The following is a 20305-nucleotide window of genomic DNA, read 5'->3' as shown; positions in this document are numbered from 1 at the left end:
CACAGAAAGGACCCGGACCGCTCCAGCCGGGAATCGAACCCAGGACCTTCTTGCTGTGAGGTGACAGTGCTACCCACCGAGCCAACATGCCACCCTCCCACAGTGTAAAAAGTTAATATCCAAAGCTGCACAGTCAGTAGATACACTATAGCGCACTATGCAGTTCGTAGGGAATAGGGAGTACATGATTATTTAGGACACAGCCAGAAACTCCTGAGCTACTGGCGTATCACTGAGGCAGCTTCCGTACACAATACAGTGAGCATGAAGTTAGTAAGAGTCTGTAGATAATGTGCATGAGTTTCCTGACCATCTAGTAGCTAGATCTACCTGATATTGTCTGGTTTTAATCCGGAGTGGTTTTTCATGTAGTGATTTTGTACAGCTCAGGTGATTCAGGATATCAGGAGATCATGATGAAACTGTGGAGATCCTCAGCAAACCCAGCTGCTGTAGCCTATTCAATGACCACACTGGGATCCAGTATGATGAATAGTATTTTTAGTTTTTATTATGTTAAACTCTTCCTAAACAAGTACAAAATCTCAGAGGGAGCCTTCCACAAGTCCCAGGTGAGTCTGAACATTTTACTAATATAAATGATCACTCATTAATATACATGTAATTCTAGACACACTGATTGTGCTTAAATAGTATTGGGTGATTTTGGTAAAAGAGAACACTGTAGTTCTTTAGTGTAGGATTTTAAGGTCATATTTTTACTCACTTTGGTTACATTCATGACAGGAATGGTAGTTACTGCTTACACAAGATTCATCAGTTCACAAGGCTATATCAAACACAGTCATGGACAATTTACTATCTCCAATTCACCTCACTTGCACGTCTTTGGACTGTGGGAGGAAACCGGAGCTCCCGGAGGAAATCCATGCAGACACGGGGAGAACATGCAAACTCCACACAGAAAGGACCAGGGCCGTTCTACCTAGGCATCGAACCCAGGACCTTCTTACTGTGAGGCGACAGTGCTACCCATCGAGCCAATCTGCCACCCCTGGACATTGTAGTTAAATTTAAATCCTCCTCTTCTCACAAACACCTTCTTTACATTTACATTTAGCAGACACCTTTTTCCAAAGCGACTTACAGTACTGCAACAGCATACTGTGACAGCATGGTAGTGGTGGGGTTTGAACCAGCAACCTTTTGATTACTAGTCCAGTACCTTAACTGCTAGGCTACAACTGCTCTTCTTAAAAAACATCCTGGTCAACAGGATTAGCTGGAAGGCAGTCATGTATACAGTATGTACTGATGAGCAACATTTGTGTTTTTACCCAGCTTTCTTTATTCTGTGATTAAATAAAAGGTATGCGTATTTCTAAAAACACTGTAAATGTGTTTATTGTGGCTTTTTCTGAAAAACTATATACATACAGCATGTTCGGTGGTATAGACACTTTAGTTTAAAATGAGTTTGATCTTTACCCACTTAAATACGGTGGCCAATTAGTATCTGCTGCAGGCGCTGCCAATTATGCCCGCCAGATGGCGCCCAGCCGACCGGTGACAACATCGAGTTTCGAACCCGAGGAGTTCAGAAACTTGGTGCTGATGTGGTAGCGGAATATCCTGCTGCACCACCTGGGCTTTAGAAAGGAACCACTTAGGGCACCTTCAAAGGTGTATAAGCTGTATAAGAGTCCACAAAATGCAGCAATGGCTTTACTTAGTCAACACATTTCATTGCTAGGTGTTTGCTTTGGCATGCTTAAAGCTGTGTATAAATATACACTGATCAGCCATACCATTAAAACCACCTCCTTGTTTCTACACTCACTATCCTTTTTTTTAGCTCCACTTACCATAGAGAAGCACTTTGTAGTTCTACAATTACTGACTGTAGTCCATCTGTTTCTCTACATACTTTTTTTTAACCTGCTTTCATGCCGTTCTTCAATGGTCGGGACCCCCACAGGACCACTACAGAGCAGGTATTATTTAGGTGGTGGATCATTCTCAGCTGACATGGTGGTGGTGTGTTAGTGTGTGTTGTGCTGGTATGAGTGGATCAGACACAGCAGAGCTGCTGGAGTTTTTAAATACCGTGTCCACTCACTGTCCACTCTATTAGACACTCTTACCTAGTTGGTCCACCTTGTAGATGTAAAGTCAGAGACGATCGCTCATCTATTGCTGCTCTTTGAATTGATCATCTTTTAGACCTTCATCAGTGGTCACAGGACGCTGCCCACGGGCGCTGTTGGCTGGATATTTTTGGTTGGTGGACTATTCTTAGTCCAGCAGTGACAGCTGCGCTGCTGTGCCTTATCCACAACACACACTAACACACCACCATCATGTCAGTGTCACTGTAGTGCTGAGAATGATCCAACACCCAAATAATACCTGCTCTGTAGTGGTCTTGGGAGAGTCCTGACCACTGAAGAACAGCATGAAAGGGGGCTAACAAAGCATGCAGTGAAATAGATGGACTACAGGCAGTAATTGTAGAACTACAAAGTGCTTCTATATGGTAAGTGGAGCTGATAAAATGGACAGTGAGTGTAGAAACAAGGAGGTGGTTTTAACGTTATGGCTGATCGGTGTATATGTATTTAAAAGCTTTACTGTGTTAAAAAAAAGTTTGAAGGCCTTGAATTTAGGTAACAACCCCCATCTTCATGTTTTTCATATTTCTGGTTCTATTTGTCCTTCACAGGTGGTCTTCATGATCTGGAATGCTCTGAATGATCCGCTCTTCGGCTACCTGCAGGATAATTCACGTGTGCCCTGCTGCTCTCGTCGACGGCTCTCCATCCTGTACGGTGCTCCCTTCTATGGCCTGGCCTTCTTACTCGCCTGGTTCCCCTGGAAGACGTACGAAGCGGGCGACTGGCTGAGTGGCATGCACCTCATGGTTACGCTGTGCGCCTTCGACGGCCTGCTTACGTTTGTGTTGTTAGCTCAGTGTGCGCTCTTTGCAGAGATCTCGGAGCACCACCAGAACAGGTTAAGGCTGATCAAGTACAGCCAGGTGGCATCTCTCATTGGCTCCTCCAGTGTGCTTTTCTGTGGTCTAGCCTCCAATAACATGGAGGACTTCGGTACTTTTCAGGCTTTCTGTGTGCTTGTGGCACTGATGGGTTGTGCCTGCATGGTCTACACTGGCTTTTACTGCGAAAGCCGCTTTGACACCAAAGTATCAGAGGATCGCTGCCAGCATCCCCCCCTGTCGCTGTCCTCAGTGCTCAGCATGACGTGGCAGATCCTTACCAACAGGGATTTCCAGCTGTTTGTGTTCATGAACTTTTTCCAGGTCTTCCTGTTGACCTTTTTTAACAACTTCGCCATGATTTTTACAGAACATCTCTTACCGCCAAATGTCCTTCCATCGTTCACCAAGAGCATTATGTATGGTGCTGGCTTCATATGCCCTCAGGTACACACATCTTAATTGCATTTTGATGGGAAACAATGCTGCAGTTTTTTGGTGCTGACTGGTTGTCTGGACTATCATGACTAAAATAATTACCAATTTTAAGTATTTAAGAAGTGCATAGATGCAGAAAGATGATGAGGCATGGAAAGGTGGCTGGCTAAAAGGTGTTGATGAGTTGAAGCCAAGTGGGTGGCAGTAAAGACGTAAGGGTGCAGGGCCAGATGTGGAGGTGAAAAGACCTAAAATGACAGGGCCAGATGTACAACTGGCTTCTGAGAGCTAAGTTGGTGGGTGCAGGTAGATGAATCCTGAAAACTAAGAAGGTGGGCTAAGTGGATGTCTTTAAAAAGCTGAAATGGTGGGACAGAAACAAATGTTGTATTTATAAACTGCTGGGCCCTTGAATTGTGCAACAGAAAAGTATTTGCCCTATTAACCAGAGTTTGCAAATTTAGAGCCCAGATGATGTCACAAGACATTATAGCTGGGAGCTGGATGGCCTTGTATACGGGTATTTTGTAAATGTTGGCATTCCTGTCCTCCCTGTTGTAATAGTAAGTTGTTTGGTGCCTTGATCTCTGTATTAGTAGCAACTTGTACACATTAGTTGACTGGCTTAATGTGTCTTGAAAGGAAGCATGTGTTAGCCTTACCCTTATTGGTGGTTGTAATGTGTTAGGGGAGACTTAGGAAATTAGCTGTGTATAAAAACAAACAAACAAAATGTTGGTAAAAGATAGACACAGTGTATATCATTCATACATTGAGTATTTTCAGCACTGCAGCATATCAGCCACCACCCTGACCAGAATAAAGCAGTTAAAGAAAATCAAAATACAGTATTTACTTACAACTTTGTATTTTTACAGGTTGACATTAAGTGACATACACTGATCAGCCATAACATTAAAACCACCTCCTTGTTTCTACACTCACTGTCCATTTTATCATCTCCACTTACCATATAGAAGCACTTTGTAGTTCTACAATTACTGGCTGTAGTCCATCTGTTTCTCTACATACTTTTTAACCTGCTTTTACTCTGTTCTTATATATCCCCACAGGACCACCAGAGAGCAGGTATTATTTAGGTGCTGGATCATTCTCAGCACTGCAGTTACAATGACATGGTGGTGTGTTAGTGTGTGTTGGGCTGGTAAGAGTGGATCAGACACAGCAGCGCTGCTGGAGTTTTTAAATACCGTGTCCACTCACTGTCCACTCTATTAGACACTCCTACCTAGTTAGTCCACCTTGTAGATGTAAAGTCAGAGACGATCGCTCATTTACTGCTGCTGTTTGAGTTGGTCATCTTCTAGACCTTCATCAGTGGTCACAGGACGCTGCCTATGGGGCGCTGTTGGCTGGATATTTTTGGTTGGTGGACTATTCTCAGTCCAGCAGTGACAGTGAGGTGTTTAAAAACTCCATCAGCGCTGCTGTGTCTAATCCGCTCATACCAGCACAACACACACTAACACACCACCACCATGTCAGTGTCACTGCAGTGCTGAGAATGATCCACCACCTAAATAATACCTGCTCTGTAGTGGTCCTGGGAGAGTCCTGACCATTGAAGAACAGCATGAAAGGGGGATAACAAAGCATGCAGAGAAACAGGCAGTAATTGTAGAACTTCAAAGTGGTTCTATATGGTAAGTGGAGATAATAAAATGGACAGTGACTGTAGAAACAAGGAGGTGGTTTTAATGTTATGGCTGATTGGTGTAGATCAGATTAATATGTTTTCAGCCTCATCATGCCGCTGGTAAGCTTATGGATACTGATCTTCTCCAGCTTTAATAAATCTTCATACCCTCCCACCTTCAGAACACCTGGACATATTTATCCAGATGTGTATTTTCTATTTATACTACAGTATTAACAGGGTACTATCACATTAAATTGTTTGTGTAAAATAATGTATTTGATATTATCCACACTGTAAACATGCATTTTAGGTGAAGTATTCCTATTCCTCACTTCATCTCATAAATTGTGTTTCTTTGTGTAGTTACTTGTGTTGGGCAGTCAGAATCTGCTTCATGAGGTTGGCTACTACCAGATCATCCTCATGACCTTCTTTGTGGAAGCTGTTGCTGCTGCCGTAATGCTGCTGCTGGGATCGAGCCACTACTATTGCCTGGCTCTGTTCATCACCGCAAACATGTAAGACATGATTATAACTCACTATAACACACCTTCCAGCTGTAATTTATCACACTTGACCTTCCAGATAAACAAGACAATCTGGACTGTCTAATCATTAGCACCATATGTGTTAAATCTATGTTCTGCAAGGTGGTAGGTCAGCAGAAATGGGGCTGGGTGAAATTGATGTTAGACAAAAATCCAAATTTTCTTTATTGTGAATCGTCTGACCTGTTTATAACGATTGAAAGTCAGTAATTAACCACATTAGTTTTGGAAAATTATAATAAAATTATGTTAATGTGTTTTTTTTTTTTGCTTATGGTTATTAATACATACATTTATTTATATTTGTTAGTACAAGATCAAAAGATATTATGTGTAAAATTTAAATTTTGGGCATTTAGCAGATGCTATTATTCAAAGCGACTCACAGTTGTGACTATACAATTCAAGCAGTTTTGGGTCTTGCTCAAGGGCCCAACAGTGGCAACCTGATGGTGGTGGGGCTTGAATCGGCAACCTTCTGATTACCAGTACCTTAACCACTAAGCTACAACTGCCCTAAGTACAGAGCTGTGAAACCCCTTCCCCAATTTCCTTTATTTTGCACACCCATACATTTCAGATCATCAAACTACTTTTAATATTAGACATAGAAAACCCAGGTAAACACAAAATGTTTATTAAACAAAGAAAAAAACATTACCTGGCCCTGTGTGGAAAAGCAAATGTCGCCTTAGCTACTAAATAAGCCAGTTACCCAAATTCAGTTTGCAACTGGGTTTAATTTCACTAGCCACACCCAGTCATAATTACTGTCAGACCTGTTGAACTTAAGCATCACTTAAATAGAACCTGACTGTCAATGTAAAGCAGGCTACAAGGTCTTACAAAGCAGCACACAATGCCATTTTCTAAAGAGATTCAAATAAAGATGCCAAACAAAGTCATTAAAAGGGTTACAAAGCCATTGCTAAGGTTCTGGGACTCCAGTAAACCACAATGAGAGACATTATCTACAAATGGAGAAAACCTAGAACAGTGGTGAACCCACTTGCCTCAGTTAAGGTCAATGTACACGATTCTCTTATTTATTCATTAGGATTTTAACTTCACACTCTGGTTACATTGATGACAGGACAGGTAATTACTGGTTACACAAGATTCATCAGTTTTAGTTTTCTGTTTGGAGTTTGCATGTTCTCCCCATGTCTGCTTGGGTTTACTCCGGGTGCTCCGGTTTCCTCCCACAGTCCAAAGACATGCAAGTGAGGTAAACTAAAGATGCTAAATTTTCCATGACTGTATTCGATATAACCTTGTGTGAACTGATGAATCTTGTGTAATGAGTAACTACTGTTCCTGTCATGAATGTAACCAAAGTGTAAAACATGACGTTAAAATCCTAATAAACAAACAAACATCAGTTCTAGTTTTAAATATTAAACACAGTCATGGACAATTTTGTATCTCCAATTCACCTCACTTACACGTCTTTGTATTGTGGGAACATGCAAACTTCACACAAAAATGACCCAGACCGCTCCACCTGGGAATCAAACCCAGGACCTTCTTGCTGTGAGGCGACAGTGCTACCCAACGAGCCACCGTGTCGCCCCTCCCCAATAAGAAAGAAACTGGCCATAAATGGCATCCATGGGAGAGTTGCAAGGCTCAAACCAAACAAAAAAGTGCATAGACTGAAAAACATCTAGATCATGGTTTGAATTACAGGGGGGAATGGTGGGGTCTGTCCCAAAAAGGGGTAAAAACAACAGTTTCAGGGAAACGTTGGTTAGCTAAACTGTAACTTCAGGCAAAACCTCAGGCGAAACTTGCTGATGTGAGCATTTGTCAATATGCAGTTGACACAATCTAATGAAGAAACTCATTAACGTGTGAAAAGATAAACTATAAACTCTGAATCACGTCTGTTGTTGCTCATCATTCAGACCATCTCCAACCAAGTGGAAATTCACAATTTTACAGTGAGAAGGAATAACAAATAGGGATACTTCAAGACGGTTGCCACTCCTATCAAATTCAGTGCAAAGACAGACATAACAAAGATAAGACTGATCAGTTGTTGGTACTCACTGTACTGTCTTTGTTTTGTATAAATACTGTAGATATTAAATATGCCCTGTTTGTCTTTTTCTTGTCTTTGAATGTGGAGTAGGGTTTTGGTCCAGGCTGCTTTTAGTCTTTTTGGCCTACCACTGGCTGACATCATAGACTCGGACCTGCAGAAATACAAGCGCAGGTAAAAGTCTTTGTATATTTACACTGATCAGCCATAACATTAAACATAACATCCTTGTATCTACACTCACTCTCCATTTTATCAGCTCCACTTACCATATAGAAGCAGTTTGTAGTTCTACATTTACTGACTGTAGTCCATCTGTTTAACCTGCTTTCACCCTGTTCTTTAATGGTCAAGACCCCCACAGGACCACCACAGAGTAGGTATTATTTGGGTGCTGGATTATTCTCAGCACTGCAGTGACACTGACATGGTGGTGGTGTGTTAGTGTGTGTTGTGCTGATATGAGTGGAGCAGACACAGCAGCGCTGCTGGAGTTTTTAAATACCGTGTCCACTCACTGTCCACTCTGTCAGGACGCTGCTCACGGGGTGCTGTTGGCTGGATAATTATGATTATATAATTATGATTGATGACTATTCTCGGTCCAGCAGTGACAGTGAGGTGTTTAAAAACTCCATAAGCATTGCTGTGTCTGATCCACTCAACAGCACAACACACACTAACACACCACCACCATGTCAGTGTCACTGCAGTGCTGAGAATGATCCACCACCCAAATAATACCTACTCTGTGGTGGTCCTGGGAGAGTCCTGACCATTGAAGAACAGCATGAAAGGGGGTTAACAAAGCATGCAGAGAAACAGATGGACTACAGTCAGTAACTGTAGAACTACAAAGTGCTCCTATATGGTAAGTGGAGATGATAAAATGGACAGTGAGTGTAGAAACAAGGAGGTGGTTTTAATGCTATGGCTAATCAGTGTATATTAATGGAATTTGCATACCATTATACAGGATGTGCATAGTGAACAAGATGTGTATGTATTAAAGTATGTAGGTTATAAGCCATGATGTCATGTACTGTAGTTTGAAAATACTATGTATAATTAACAGTCATTACTAATCCCATATTTAAATGGCCCACCCAATAGTTATACACAGTACATGCATATTAGTCAACTAATGCTATGGTTTCAGTCACTGAGAAATGAATTCTGCTTTTAAACTCAGACACTTTAATTTAGTACTAGGATTAGAGTTCAGAAATGGCTTTACAGACCTTTTAAAGGTCTATCTTTGCTTAATTTCTGCTGTTTTGCTTTATCTAGCACCCCACTGTCATCAATGGTTTTTGGGACCAATGCTCTTTTCACCAAACCTGCCCAGTCTTTAGCCCCTATGTTGGTAGTCTTCATTCTGAATATGTACGGCTATGAGGATATAAAGGATGGAAATATAAAAGATCAGAGGTAAACACAGCACAGCAATCACAGCAATGCTCTGTACTTGACTTACATTACATACTACACACATAGTAGGGCTGGGTATCGCCACTAATTTCCTGGATCGATTCGATTCCGATTCACAAGGTCCCGATTCGATTCGATCTTCGATTCGATCTTCGATTCGATCTTCGATTCGATCTTCGATTCGATCTTCGATTCGATCTTCGATTCGATTTTCGATTCAACACATTTAGGCATATTTGAGTTACATTAACAGGCTTTGTTTAAATATGTACAGATGTTCAGAGAACGAATGTGATAATTGTACAAAGAACACTCATTATTAAAAATATTTGTGTATTTTGTTTACATAAATAATTAATCCAAAACAGAAAACAGTAACATTCATTTTTTATTATTATTTTATATGTCTGACACGCTACAACATTGTAAATGTAATGTAAACATACACCTGGCTGTTGAACAGCTTATGCCAAGTTTACACTACACGACACCCTGATTAACACCTGGTCGCTGTAATGTTCACACTGACTGATCGGCGATGGGGGGTTTTACACCACACCATCTATCACCAGGGGGAATCACAGGCGAGCTTCAAAACTACGTTTTGTCACGAAAACACACGTGAGAAGTGATGAAAGGTTTAATGATACCACGTCCAAACATGCACATCAACAAGTAGCGAGAGATCAAAGTTTGTGCGCTGATGAAATAAATGAATCTGAGTGGATTTGGCAACACGAGCAGCATGGCTTGTTCTATAGTGAGTTGGAGGTTAATAAATATTTTGTTTTGTAGAGAACGATCAGGTCAGAAATACTGTAAAACTCGCGTGTGCTGATGTATTCTGATAGAAACTATATTGCGCTCCACCACCTGTTTACAACCTCTCCCCTGTGTTTCCCCTCGCTGTTTCTCACATTGATTGAGAGCCGAGTTTTGATCGCAGAGCGAACACAGAGTTCCTCCCGAATCCAGCACCGACCCGTCGCCGACCGAAAATCAGTGCAAAAAGTTGTGTAGTGGTCATAACTTGAGCTTCTGCCATGCTGAACTGATGTGCAGGTCAGATCTCGTTGCATGAAAAAACACTGGCTGGTCACGCGAAATTAAAGGGGGTAACAGATTTCCGTGTGCACCATAAAAAGGGGTGTATTTAAAAGATCGATCTCGCGTTTATATGAATCGATATCGGATCGTTCAAATATTTCGATTCGAATCGAAAAATCGATTTTATAAACCCACCCCTAACACATAGTATATATAGTGTTCTCTTATATAGTTGTAATTGTCATACTGCTGTACAATAGTAATTGCATTATAGAGTCAATGTTATATATGTATGTGTGTATATGTGTATAAATATATATACATATATTAATCTTATTCTATTTATTGTACTTACTGTAATTACACTTTACTGGAGCTGCTGTAACACTTGACTTTCCCTCACGGGGATCAATACAGAAATCTTGTCTTATCTTAGGTAAACATACATTTTAAAACAGCATTTAAGTTAGAGTTCACTTATTGAAGATAATTAATTAATTGTGCAGCCTTGGCAACTCCCTGGTATTTCTAGTGTGTTGCTAAGGTTTGTCTAGTGGTTGCTATGCTGTTCCAGGTGCTTGCTATTGTGTTTTAAATAATTGCAGGTTGTTAAAGTGTTTTAGAGCAAACCTGTTTTTCAAGCAACCCACATTTTGTCTCAAGCAACGCATCTTACTCTCTCTGTGGTTTACAAGATGTAACATAAGCCTCCACAAGGGGCGTTTGCGTACAAGTTTGTTTAATTATTAGTATTTTCTCTGCATTTTTTTCGGAGACCCAGGGTTTGAAAAAACCCTGTTTTAGAGGATGCTATAGTATTTAAGCTGATTGCTATGGTCTTTCAGGTGGTTGCTTTATTGTTCCTAAGTGTTTGCTGTTGTATCTTGCACCTTATTTACTAAAAAATCTGATTTGAATTATGACCATATGAAAACGTACTTCCAATTAATAAGCTGTATACCACTTTCCTTATCGAACAGCTAGACTAATTACTCTGTGGTTAGTTCATTGCCTCTATCTTGAAAACTGTAGGACAAGTTGGCAGCCTAAATGTGCCAGAAAGAAGAAAATTGAAGGAAAAGAACAAGAAAACTGTATTTTTGTCAATATAAGCCCTATAGCAGGCCTCTCACTTATACTTTACCACTTGATGGTAAAGTAACTGTAGATGTCACTGGCCCTGCAGCAGACGCCAACTGAAACATTTAAGTCAGAGTCACACTGTTATAGAAAGTTCAATGCTCATGTATTCCATGAATGAAGGCTATTTGATGATATTAAAACTCTGTCACTTTGTTTTGTACTCACAGTGCACTGGAAGCGCTTCACAGTACCATGTTCTACTTGGTGTGCTTGGTGCCAATGTGCGTGGCAGCTATGCAAGTCCTGGCATGGAAGCCATTCTCGATCAGGGACAGTCACACAACTGACCTAAAGTATATAGATGGATAATGTTTTACATAATTGTTTTACATGATTATTCCAAATTATAAAGAAGGGGAGGTTCAAAGGACAGTAATTTTGTATGGGGGTTTTAAAGCTGTGCATTACTAAGTTACTACTGTTTCAAAACTAGTTATTAAAGTTGCACATTATATGGCCAAATGTATGTGGACCCTTGACCATGAGCTTGATGAATGCAGTTCATCGCAAATGTGTTTAGTAAGGTTGAGGTTAGAGCTCTGTTGACCACAGGATTGCCTCCAGTGATTAGACCAAGTTTTAAGCACCTTGTTTTGTGCACAGGGGAACAACTATACTGAAACAAAATAAGAAGGCCTTGTTAGCAATAGGTGTAGTAGAAAAAAACACCCAAACTTCATAACATAAGTGGTGTCCACATACGTGTAGCCATATAGTGTATGTCCACTGGTTTCCTAATGGAAATGTCATTTTGGGTAAATATGGATATGGTACCAGGGTTTGAGAAATCTGAAAGCAATTGAACTTGTTAAATTAATATTATTGGATATTTGTAATGTTCCTAAGCACTTTATGTACCCTATTAAAATATATATTTGTAAATAAATTAAATTGTCCATTACCATGTGATTACTAAATTATGCTTGGTATTGTTTACAAAGTTGAATGGGATGAATGTAAGTTTTTTTTTAAATAAATCATTTACACTATAGATTTGTACTGACTTTATATGTTTTTTGTAATTATGTGCCTTTAATTGTTTATCTAATCATGAAAGTTAAAACAATATATATTTTACAGTTTTTCTCAGTCGATTTGGTTCATTTCTCAGATCAGAATTGAAATTCTCAAAACTGTTCATTCAGTCTCCACATCTCCTTGTCACTTGTGCACATCATAATAGCATTTCTCATTGTGTTTCACATTTTGCAAATGCGTTTGTACATTCATGCAAATGGTCATGTACAATTGTCTGCTGTTTTTTGCATTATCAATTGCTTATGTCATGTTTATCAAAATGTGTTCTACTGATTGTCTGTTGAATTGTCTTACCCTCTAAAACATTTAGGCCTTGGGTCATTGCCTAGGTCATTACATGCAAAAGTGCTGAACATGTTGTCATAATCTCTCAGGCATAATTTGTACATTTCTATGAAACTTTTTTGGTAAATTTTGGTAATTTATCCTAAATTGATTAAATTGTTCTCAGGTGAATCTTGGCTTTCAGTTAAGAAGAGGAATTTGTGAAGGTTTAATCAATTAATAGACAAACAGCTCTCAACCATAGGTCAGAGGTGCATCTCATGAACCTTCAATTGACAAACATATATAGACACAAAACATTGCAGTGTCACAAAGTCTCACAATGGAAAGACAAGGGTGAACAGCCAAGAAAAGGGGTAAGGCTGCGTGGTGGAAGGTTGAGGGGACAAAACAGAGGAAGAGGTAGGAGAGTCCATGCCCATAGGTTTGTCCCAGATGAAATAAGGGCAACAATTGTGGACCATGTTTTAAATCATGGTCTTACAATGGCTGAAGCTGGTTGCGGGGTACAGCCGAATATTGGAAGAACAACTGTGTCTTCAATCGTTCAAACGTTTAGTAGAGAAAACAGGTATGTAATTCAGAAATGTGCACTCTGCTGTAATGCTGCACATTGACATAAATTCTGAAATGTTATTGACATAAATTCTGAAATGTTATTCAATCTTATGTTTTGCATTTTTGCATTCTTATACCATATAGGACTGCAAGACTAGCTCATAGGGGTGGCAGAGGTCCCATTTTCACACCTCAACAAGAGGAGGCTATATGTGCTATGGTCATAGCAAATAATGCCATTAATGTCATTTGGGATAATGTGAGTTTTTACCACTCTAACACCATCAGGCAATGGTTTGCCATTCATCATAGAATGCTGATGGAATTCCTCCCACCCTACTTCCCATTCCTGAACCCAATTGAGGAATTCTTCTCAGCCTGGAGATGGAAGGTGTACGATTATCAGCCGCACACCCAGATGAACCTGCTGACTGCCATGGATGCAGCTTGTGAGCATATCACAGCAGATGCCTGCATGATGCATTGCAAGGGAAGATATCCAGTGTGGCTTGGATGAAAACATGTGGCCCAACAGAGAGGAGTGTCAGGATGTATAGAAAAGAAAGCACTATAATTCCTTAAGTTGTTGTCTCAGGTTGTTTTGAATGTTTAGAGTAAGTTTCTAATTTTGTAGTTTTTCCTTTGTGTTATAGAGTGCTGCCAAACAGTTGTCTGTCTTTCCTGAATTTCTATCTGATTATTTTGTCAACAAATTGCCGTGCGAACAATACAGTAAAAGAATATTACAGTATAAATTTGATTCCAGTCCAATTTCTTACTGTCAGTCTCCCACATACAGTCATGTGTAACTTTGTGTTCTGTGTAAGTTTGTATTTTGTGTGTAACACGTACCGTTTCAATTAATATGCCACAGAATGTGCAGCGTTCTTGTAATCAAAAGCTTAGCTAGTTTCCATCAGAATATACTTACAGTGTACACTGTTGCACTGACATGACTAATTTTTTTGACTGCCTTGTTCATAGGCAATGACACACAGACTAGACATTCTGATGGCACTGACAAGTTGATTAACATAAATATTTGCTTTTGAGGCAAAAACAAAGAATTCTGAGCGAGGTACATGCTTTTGCAGGTATTTCATTGAGTTTTGCTGTTTGCACTAACTGTTTTGAGAAATGCACTTGTTGTGATGCCAATGTAAATCATGATGTGAGAAATGTACCAAATCAACTGAGAAAAACTGTAAAAGATTATTTGGAGTGCAGTGTGTGATAATGTCATAACAACAAAAAGTCTACAGCTAGGATCAAGAAATTTTGTTTGTGCATTAGGGGCACTCAGGTGGCCCACTACCATTGAGATCATTGGTGTGTGTATATATTTAGCCATGGATTTATATGGATGGCCAATCTCCCATGAATATGAGCGCAGTAAGCACAACTGTGGTTTCTATAAGGAACACTAGATGGCAGTGTAATATCGTCAGAAGTGTAAATAACTGACTTGGGTCTTGCTGTGGAGGTTTAGAAGGATGATCTTTTATATAGAACTGCTGGTGCAGTGTTTAGAAAACTAGGTTTCATCATATTTTATACTTTACCCTGGGCAAACGGATTATGCTATAATGCTGCAAATGTATTGACCATCTTTTTAGATGCCTAAAAGCCATTTCCAAATTTATCATCCATTATAATAAAAAAATACACTAAGCCAACAGTTTAGAATTATTAATAGTGTTTCTTGTATATGGGTAAATCTTTAGAAGTAAAAATTAATATAAATTAATAATGAGCACCTGTAAATGAATCATGCTGCCTTAAAGGGGTCTACATAGACCACATACCATCTCTGACCACAACTACAACCTTAAAGATTTAACAAAATGTTTTGGTGATCCCATGGACAATGAGAAAGCATTAGCAGGGCTAAGGTAAAAGTTTGGGTTTTCCTTCCAGCCTTGCCAATAGACCACTTTTAATTTAAGGTGCAGTCAAACTAGTTATATATATACAGTGGGGCCAAAAAGTATTTAGTCAGCCACTGATTGTGCAAGTTCTCCTACTTAGAAAGATGAGAGAGGTCTGTAATTTTCATCATTAGACCTACAATAGGCAAGCAGGTTGGTGTGAATAAATCAACTGTGGGAGCAATCGTAAGAAAATGGAAGACATACAAGATCTCATCCCATGGGGTCAAAATGATCATGAGAATGGTGAGCAAAAATCCCAGAACTACACGGAGGGACCTGATGAATGACCTGCAGAGAGCTGGGACCAAAGTAACAAAGGCTACCATCAGTATACACACTACGCCGAGAGGGACTCAAATCCTGCAGTGCCAGGCGTGTCCCCCTGCTTAAGCCAGTACATGTCCAGGCCCGTATGAAGTTTGCCAGAGAGCATATGGATGATCCAGAAGAGGATTGGGAGAATATCATGTGGTCAGATGAAACCAAAATGGAACTTTTTGGTAAAAACTCAACTCGTCGTGTTTGGAGGAAGAAGAATGCTGAGTTGCATCCCAAGAACACCATACCTACTGTGAAGCATGGGGGTGGAAACATCATGCTTTGGGGCTGTTTTTCTGCAAAGGGGACAGGACGTCCGTGTTAAGGGAAGAATGAACGGGGCCATGTATCGTGAGATTTTAAGCCAAAACCTCCTTCCATCAGTGAGAGCATTGAAGATGGAACGTGGCTGGGTCTTCCAGCATGACAATGATCCCAAACACACCGCTCGGGCAACGAAGGAGTGGCTCCGTAAAAAGCATTTCAAGGTCCTGGAGTGGCCTAGCCAGTCTCCAGACCTCAACCCCGTAGAAAATTTGTGAGGGAGTTGAAAGTCTGTGTTGCCCAGCGACAGCCCCAAAACATCACTGCTCTAGAGGAGATCTGCATGGAGGAATGGGCCAAAATACCAGCTACAGTGTGTGCAAACCTGGTGAAGACTTACAGGAAACGTTTCACCTCTGTCATTGCCAACAAAGGTTATGTTACAAAGTATTGAGTTGAACTTTTGTTATTGACCAAATACTTATTTTACACCATAATTTACAAATAAATTCTATAAAAATCCTACAATGTGATTTCCTGGATTTTTCTTTCTCATTTTGTCTCTCATAGTTGAAGTGTACCTATGATGAAAATTACAGACCTCTCTCATCTTTCTAAGTAGGAGAACCTGCACAAGCAGTGGCTGACTAAATACTTTTTGGCCCCACTGTATTTTAACCTAGTATATAATAAAATGCAAATAAATGTTCTATACTAGTGTATAAACTAGTTCCATGTGTATTTTAGTCATGTTCCAGTCAATCAAAAGAAAAGGCAACTGCAGAAATTGTATATACGACAGACATTTACATATGTATATGACATTTGTTGAGGGGCCCCGAAAAATTTTTTTGCACTGGGGCCCATGAGCTCCTAGTTACGTACATGTACTGTATGTACATGTAAATGTGCTAATACACTATTATTTTACATTTCTGTATTCTGTATAATACAGTCATTTACACCCAATATAACTAATGACAATTGTGTACAATAACGGAAAATATTCATGTAACAAACTGCCAGTATATTTTATGTAACTGTATTCCCGTATTTGAAATGTATGTTAACTTGTTTGTCATTAGTCAATGACAAAAGCAATGACAAACACATTTTTCAAAAAATCATTACAATTCATTGTGTGATATGAAAACATCTTAATTTGATTGTACTGTATTGTTTTTTTTATATCAAGGCATTACATACATACACATGACCCTACCCTTTAACAGAGACTAAACTAAATTGTTACAGTGCATATTTACTAAATTCACTAGGTAACTTATGGTTTACTATTGTCACTTTTTTACAGGAGTGTTTTTGGTCTGCACCATATGCAGAGCACAATTAGTAAAAGGTACCAGGCACACTTTGTGTGATGAGTCACAGCTTTAATAAACTGAATGTTAACACAATAATTACATTAAATATTTATTAGTGTAAATCACATGTGAAAATAAGTATGCTTGACACAGTTGCTGGGTTCCATTTCAGTTCTTGCAGATGTGTAGATTCACCTCACGCGTCAGTAGCAAGGTGCATCCAGCCCCGTTTAGTCTAGGGCAGGGGTCTCAAACTCGCGGCCCGCGGGCCAATTGCGGCCCGCAGGCCGATATTTTGTGGCCCCCGACTTAACGTCAAAGTTAATTGTTATTGCGGCCCGCGCGGTTTTCTCACTCGCACCTGTTTTGCCGAGTCTTTGCGCAACTCATTATTTTTTCACTTAGCAACGTATTAGCAACGTCACTTGGCTGAAACGTGATTCAGAGCGACACCAAGTGGAAGGAAAATACATCCTGTCAGCCAGTGCAAGATACAGAGGACAGAAAGGTGCGATCGCTAAAGAAAACAAATTTACCAAGAACAATTTAATCAAAAAGAGCAAGAATTTAAAATATATAAAACAGACAATGCACTTGATATTAAGAATTAAGAGAGGTGAAGTAACATGGACACCAGAGTTAGCTCAGTGGCGGAGAGATTTGGTAGAGCAGAAGGATGTGTAGGATGTAAACAAAAAGAATAAAATCTAGATCACTTTATTTATGAATGTGAAATGTATAAACACCTGAGAGATAAATTTAATAATGATAAGAAGAACAATGATAACATGTTCAAATTCCTCTCAGAATATATAGAAAGGGCTTTCTGAGTAATATCCCCAACACTCAGGTACTGGGCAGAGGTGGAGAGAGTACTAAAATATTGTAAATAAATTTTTTTTACTGAAATACGAGTAAAATTACTAGTCTAAAAACCTACTCAAGTAAAAAAGTAACTCATTTAAAACGTACTCAGAGTAAACGTTACTTCGTTACTTGTGTTAGTAAAAAACAATTCTTAACAGCAGGGGGGGGGGGTCTCTCCTGTGTAATGCAAACAGGACAAGTGGATATATCTCACAATAGTTGTTTTTAATTGAAATATAATAGAAAAAAACATGTTGATAGAACATTTAAAACATTTAGGAGTGTAATGTGTCATTTTAGTACAGAACATCCCATAAAACATTTTCAAACTGTATAAGCACTGAAGTCGGCATTAATTGTGGATTCTATAGACCAGCCTTCTTTTCATCACCAACAAATACCAAACAACATCATACTGCAAATCTCATAACTCAACACAAGTCACGGTTACAGCTGTTGTGACTTTCACTAAATGACCCAAAGAAAACCTTCGAGATGTAAGACAATTCTGGGAATAATGGATCTTTAGGTTTCTGGCAGCAAAGAGTAGGTAAAAGAAGCCTCTGTTCTGAAGAATTGTTCATGTTCTGAACTGTTAATAATAAAGATTGAGAAGTTTGGATCAGTTGTACTTTTGTTTGGAATACCTGAAACCCTTTTTTTATGGAATACTTGATGCGGCCCAGCCGCTCCTAGACTCTACCTCCAGCGGCCCCCAGATAAATTGAGTTTGAGACCCCTGGTCTAGGGTAATCAGGGGTTTCTATAAAACATACCTTAATAGTGATACGAACACCAATCCTTTAGTTTTCATACTGGAATACAACTGATCATAATCAAGGAGCAGGAACTTGAGGGTCCCCTTGAAAGAATGTCTGGTTGGTTAACTAACCTTACAGTTCTGAGGCATATAAACAAAGATCCAGGAAATTTCCATTAATCTTTGCATAATTTCTTGCAAAACAACATTTTGCATAATCGCATTCAAAGAACCTTTTAAACGACTTATCTGATGGAGTACATTACGTGCACACTCATAACCTGATCTACAGTATATCAGATGTCAGCAGTTATGTTATTGCATTCGAGAAATTCATAAAGACACCAACATATGAGCCAAGTACTTTGATTATTTACTGCATATACTGATAACTAAATAGAATTGATAATGTGATCTCTTAAATAAATACATGTGTGAATAAAAGAAACTATAGAGTGAAATAGAGGAAAGTCAGCCCTATATGCTACTTGTAACCATAAAATGTAAAAGAACAGTGACCAGACAGTTAATTCTCTGCATCCAATAACCTCAAGTAATTGTGCTTTTATCCCATTGTCAAAAATTCATGACAAGCATGCATACAACCACATTTATCCTGATAAGGATTGCAGTGGGTCAAGAGTCTATCCCAGTAACAATGGGTATAACAGACATCCTAGACAAGCTCCCAGTCCATTAAAGAGCACCACAGATTTAACCACTAATTCAAATATTCATAAATAAGAGCATTTTAGTATTTAGAGTAGCCAATTTATCTACAGACCCAACTTGCATAATTTTAGGATGCTGACAGAAAACGAAAGGCCCTGAAGGAACGTGCACTGAAAGAACATAACAGAACTAGAAGTAACTGGAGGCAACAATACCTGCTGTGCCACTGCAGTCTAGTTAATTTTTGTAATCTTTTAACCAATCACATGTACAGTGAAATTAAACAAAGAGTTATTTAATGTTATTATTTATTATTATTATTTATTAGGATTTTAACGTCATGTTTTACACACTTTAGTTACATTCATGACAATTTAGGCAGTTACTGGTTACACAAGAATGATAAGTTCAAGTCTTTAATGTCAAACACAGTGATGGACAATTTTGTATCTCCACTTCCCCTCACTTGCATGTCTTTGTACTGTGGGAGGAAACCGGAGCTCCCGGAGGAAACCCACGCAGACTCGAGGAGAACATGCAAACTCCACACAGAAAGGACCCGAACCACTCCACCTGGGAATCAAACCCAGGAACTTCTTGCTGTGAGGCAACAGTGCTACCCATCTAGCCACCGTGCTGCCCAGTCATCTTTTAAATACAAAAGTGATAGGTGTAAAAAATATTTAGAAACCACAACGATGGTTCTGTTGCAAAATTAGAAATTATAGCTTTATGTGCTAATTGATATGTGACAATGTGCAGATGAAATGAAATTACATAAAGTATTTATTTATTAGGATTTTAACAATATACTGTAATACCTAATAGCCACTAACAACAAACCATTGGTCAGAAAATTAGCACTGACAGGTGCCTAGGTGGTGCAACGGGATATTCCGCTTGCACACCGGTCGGCTGGGCGCCATCTAGCGGGCACAATTGGCAGTGCCTACAGCAGACAATAACTGGCCACCGTGTCTGCTGGGAGGGATGACTGGACTAAGTGAGTGGGGTCTTCAAACG

General features: G+C 39.4%; 1 protein-coding gene across 1 annotated transcript; it reads left to right on the top strand.

The window, feature by feature from the left end:
• The first annotated feature begins 416 nt into the window (after positions 1-416).
• Positions 417-12258, top strand: mfsd13al (major facilitator superfamily domain containing 13a-like). Its single transcript, XM_062990854.1, has 6 exons — positions 417-572; positions 2684-3403; positions 5418-5572; positions 7737-7820; positions 8937-9077; positions 11435-12258. Exons 1-6 carry the CDS (start codon positions 417-419, stop codon positions 11574-11576), a joined length of 1398 nt encoding a protein of 465 aa, XP_062846924.1. The 3' UTR covers positions 11577-12258.
• Positions 12259-20305: the final 8047 nt, after the last annotated feature.

This window comes from Trichomycterus rosablanca, chromosome 2, assembly GCF_030014385.1.
Source record: "Trichomycterus rosablanca isolate fTriRos1 chromosome 2, fTriRos1.hap1, whole genome shotgun sequence".
Classification (NCBI taxonomy): Eukaryota; Metazoa; Chordata; class Actinopteri; order Siluriformes; family Trichomycteridae; genus Trichomycterus; species Trichomycterus rosablanca.
The sequence above is the reverse complement of the archived record's forward strand: the minus strand, read 5'-3'. Positions and strand labels throughout refer to the sequence as shown.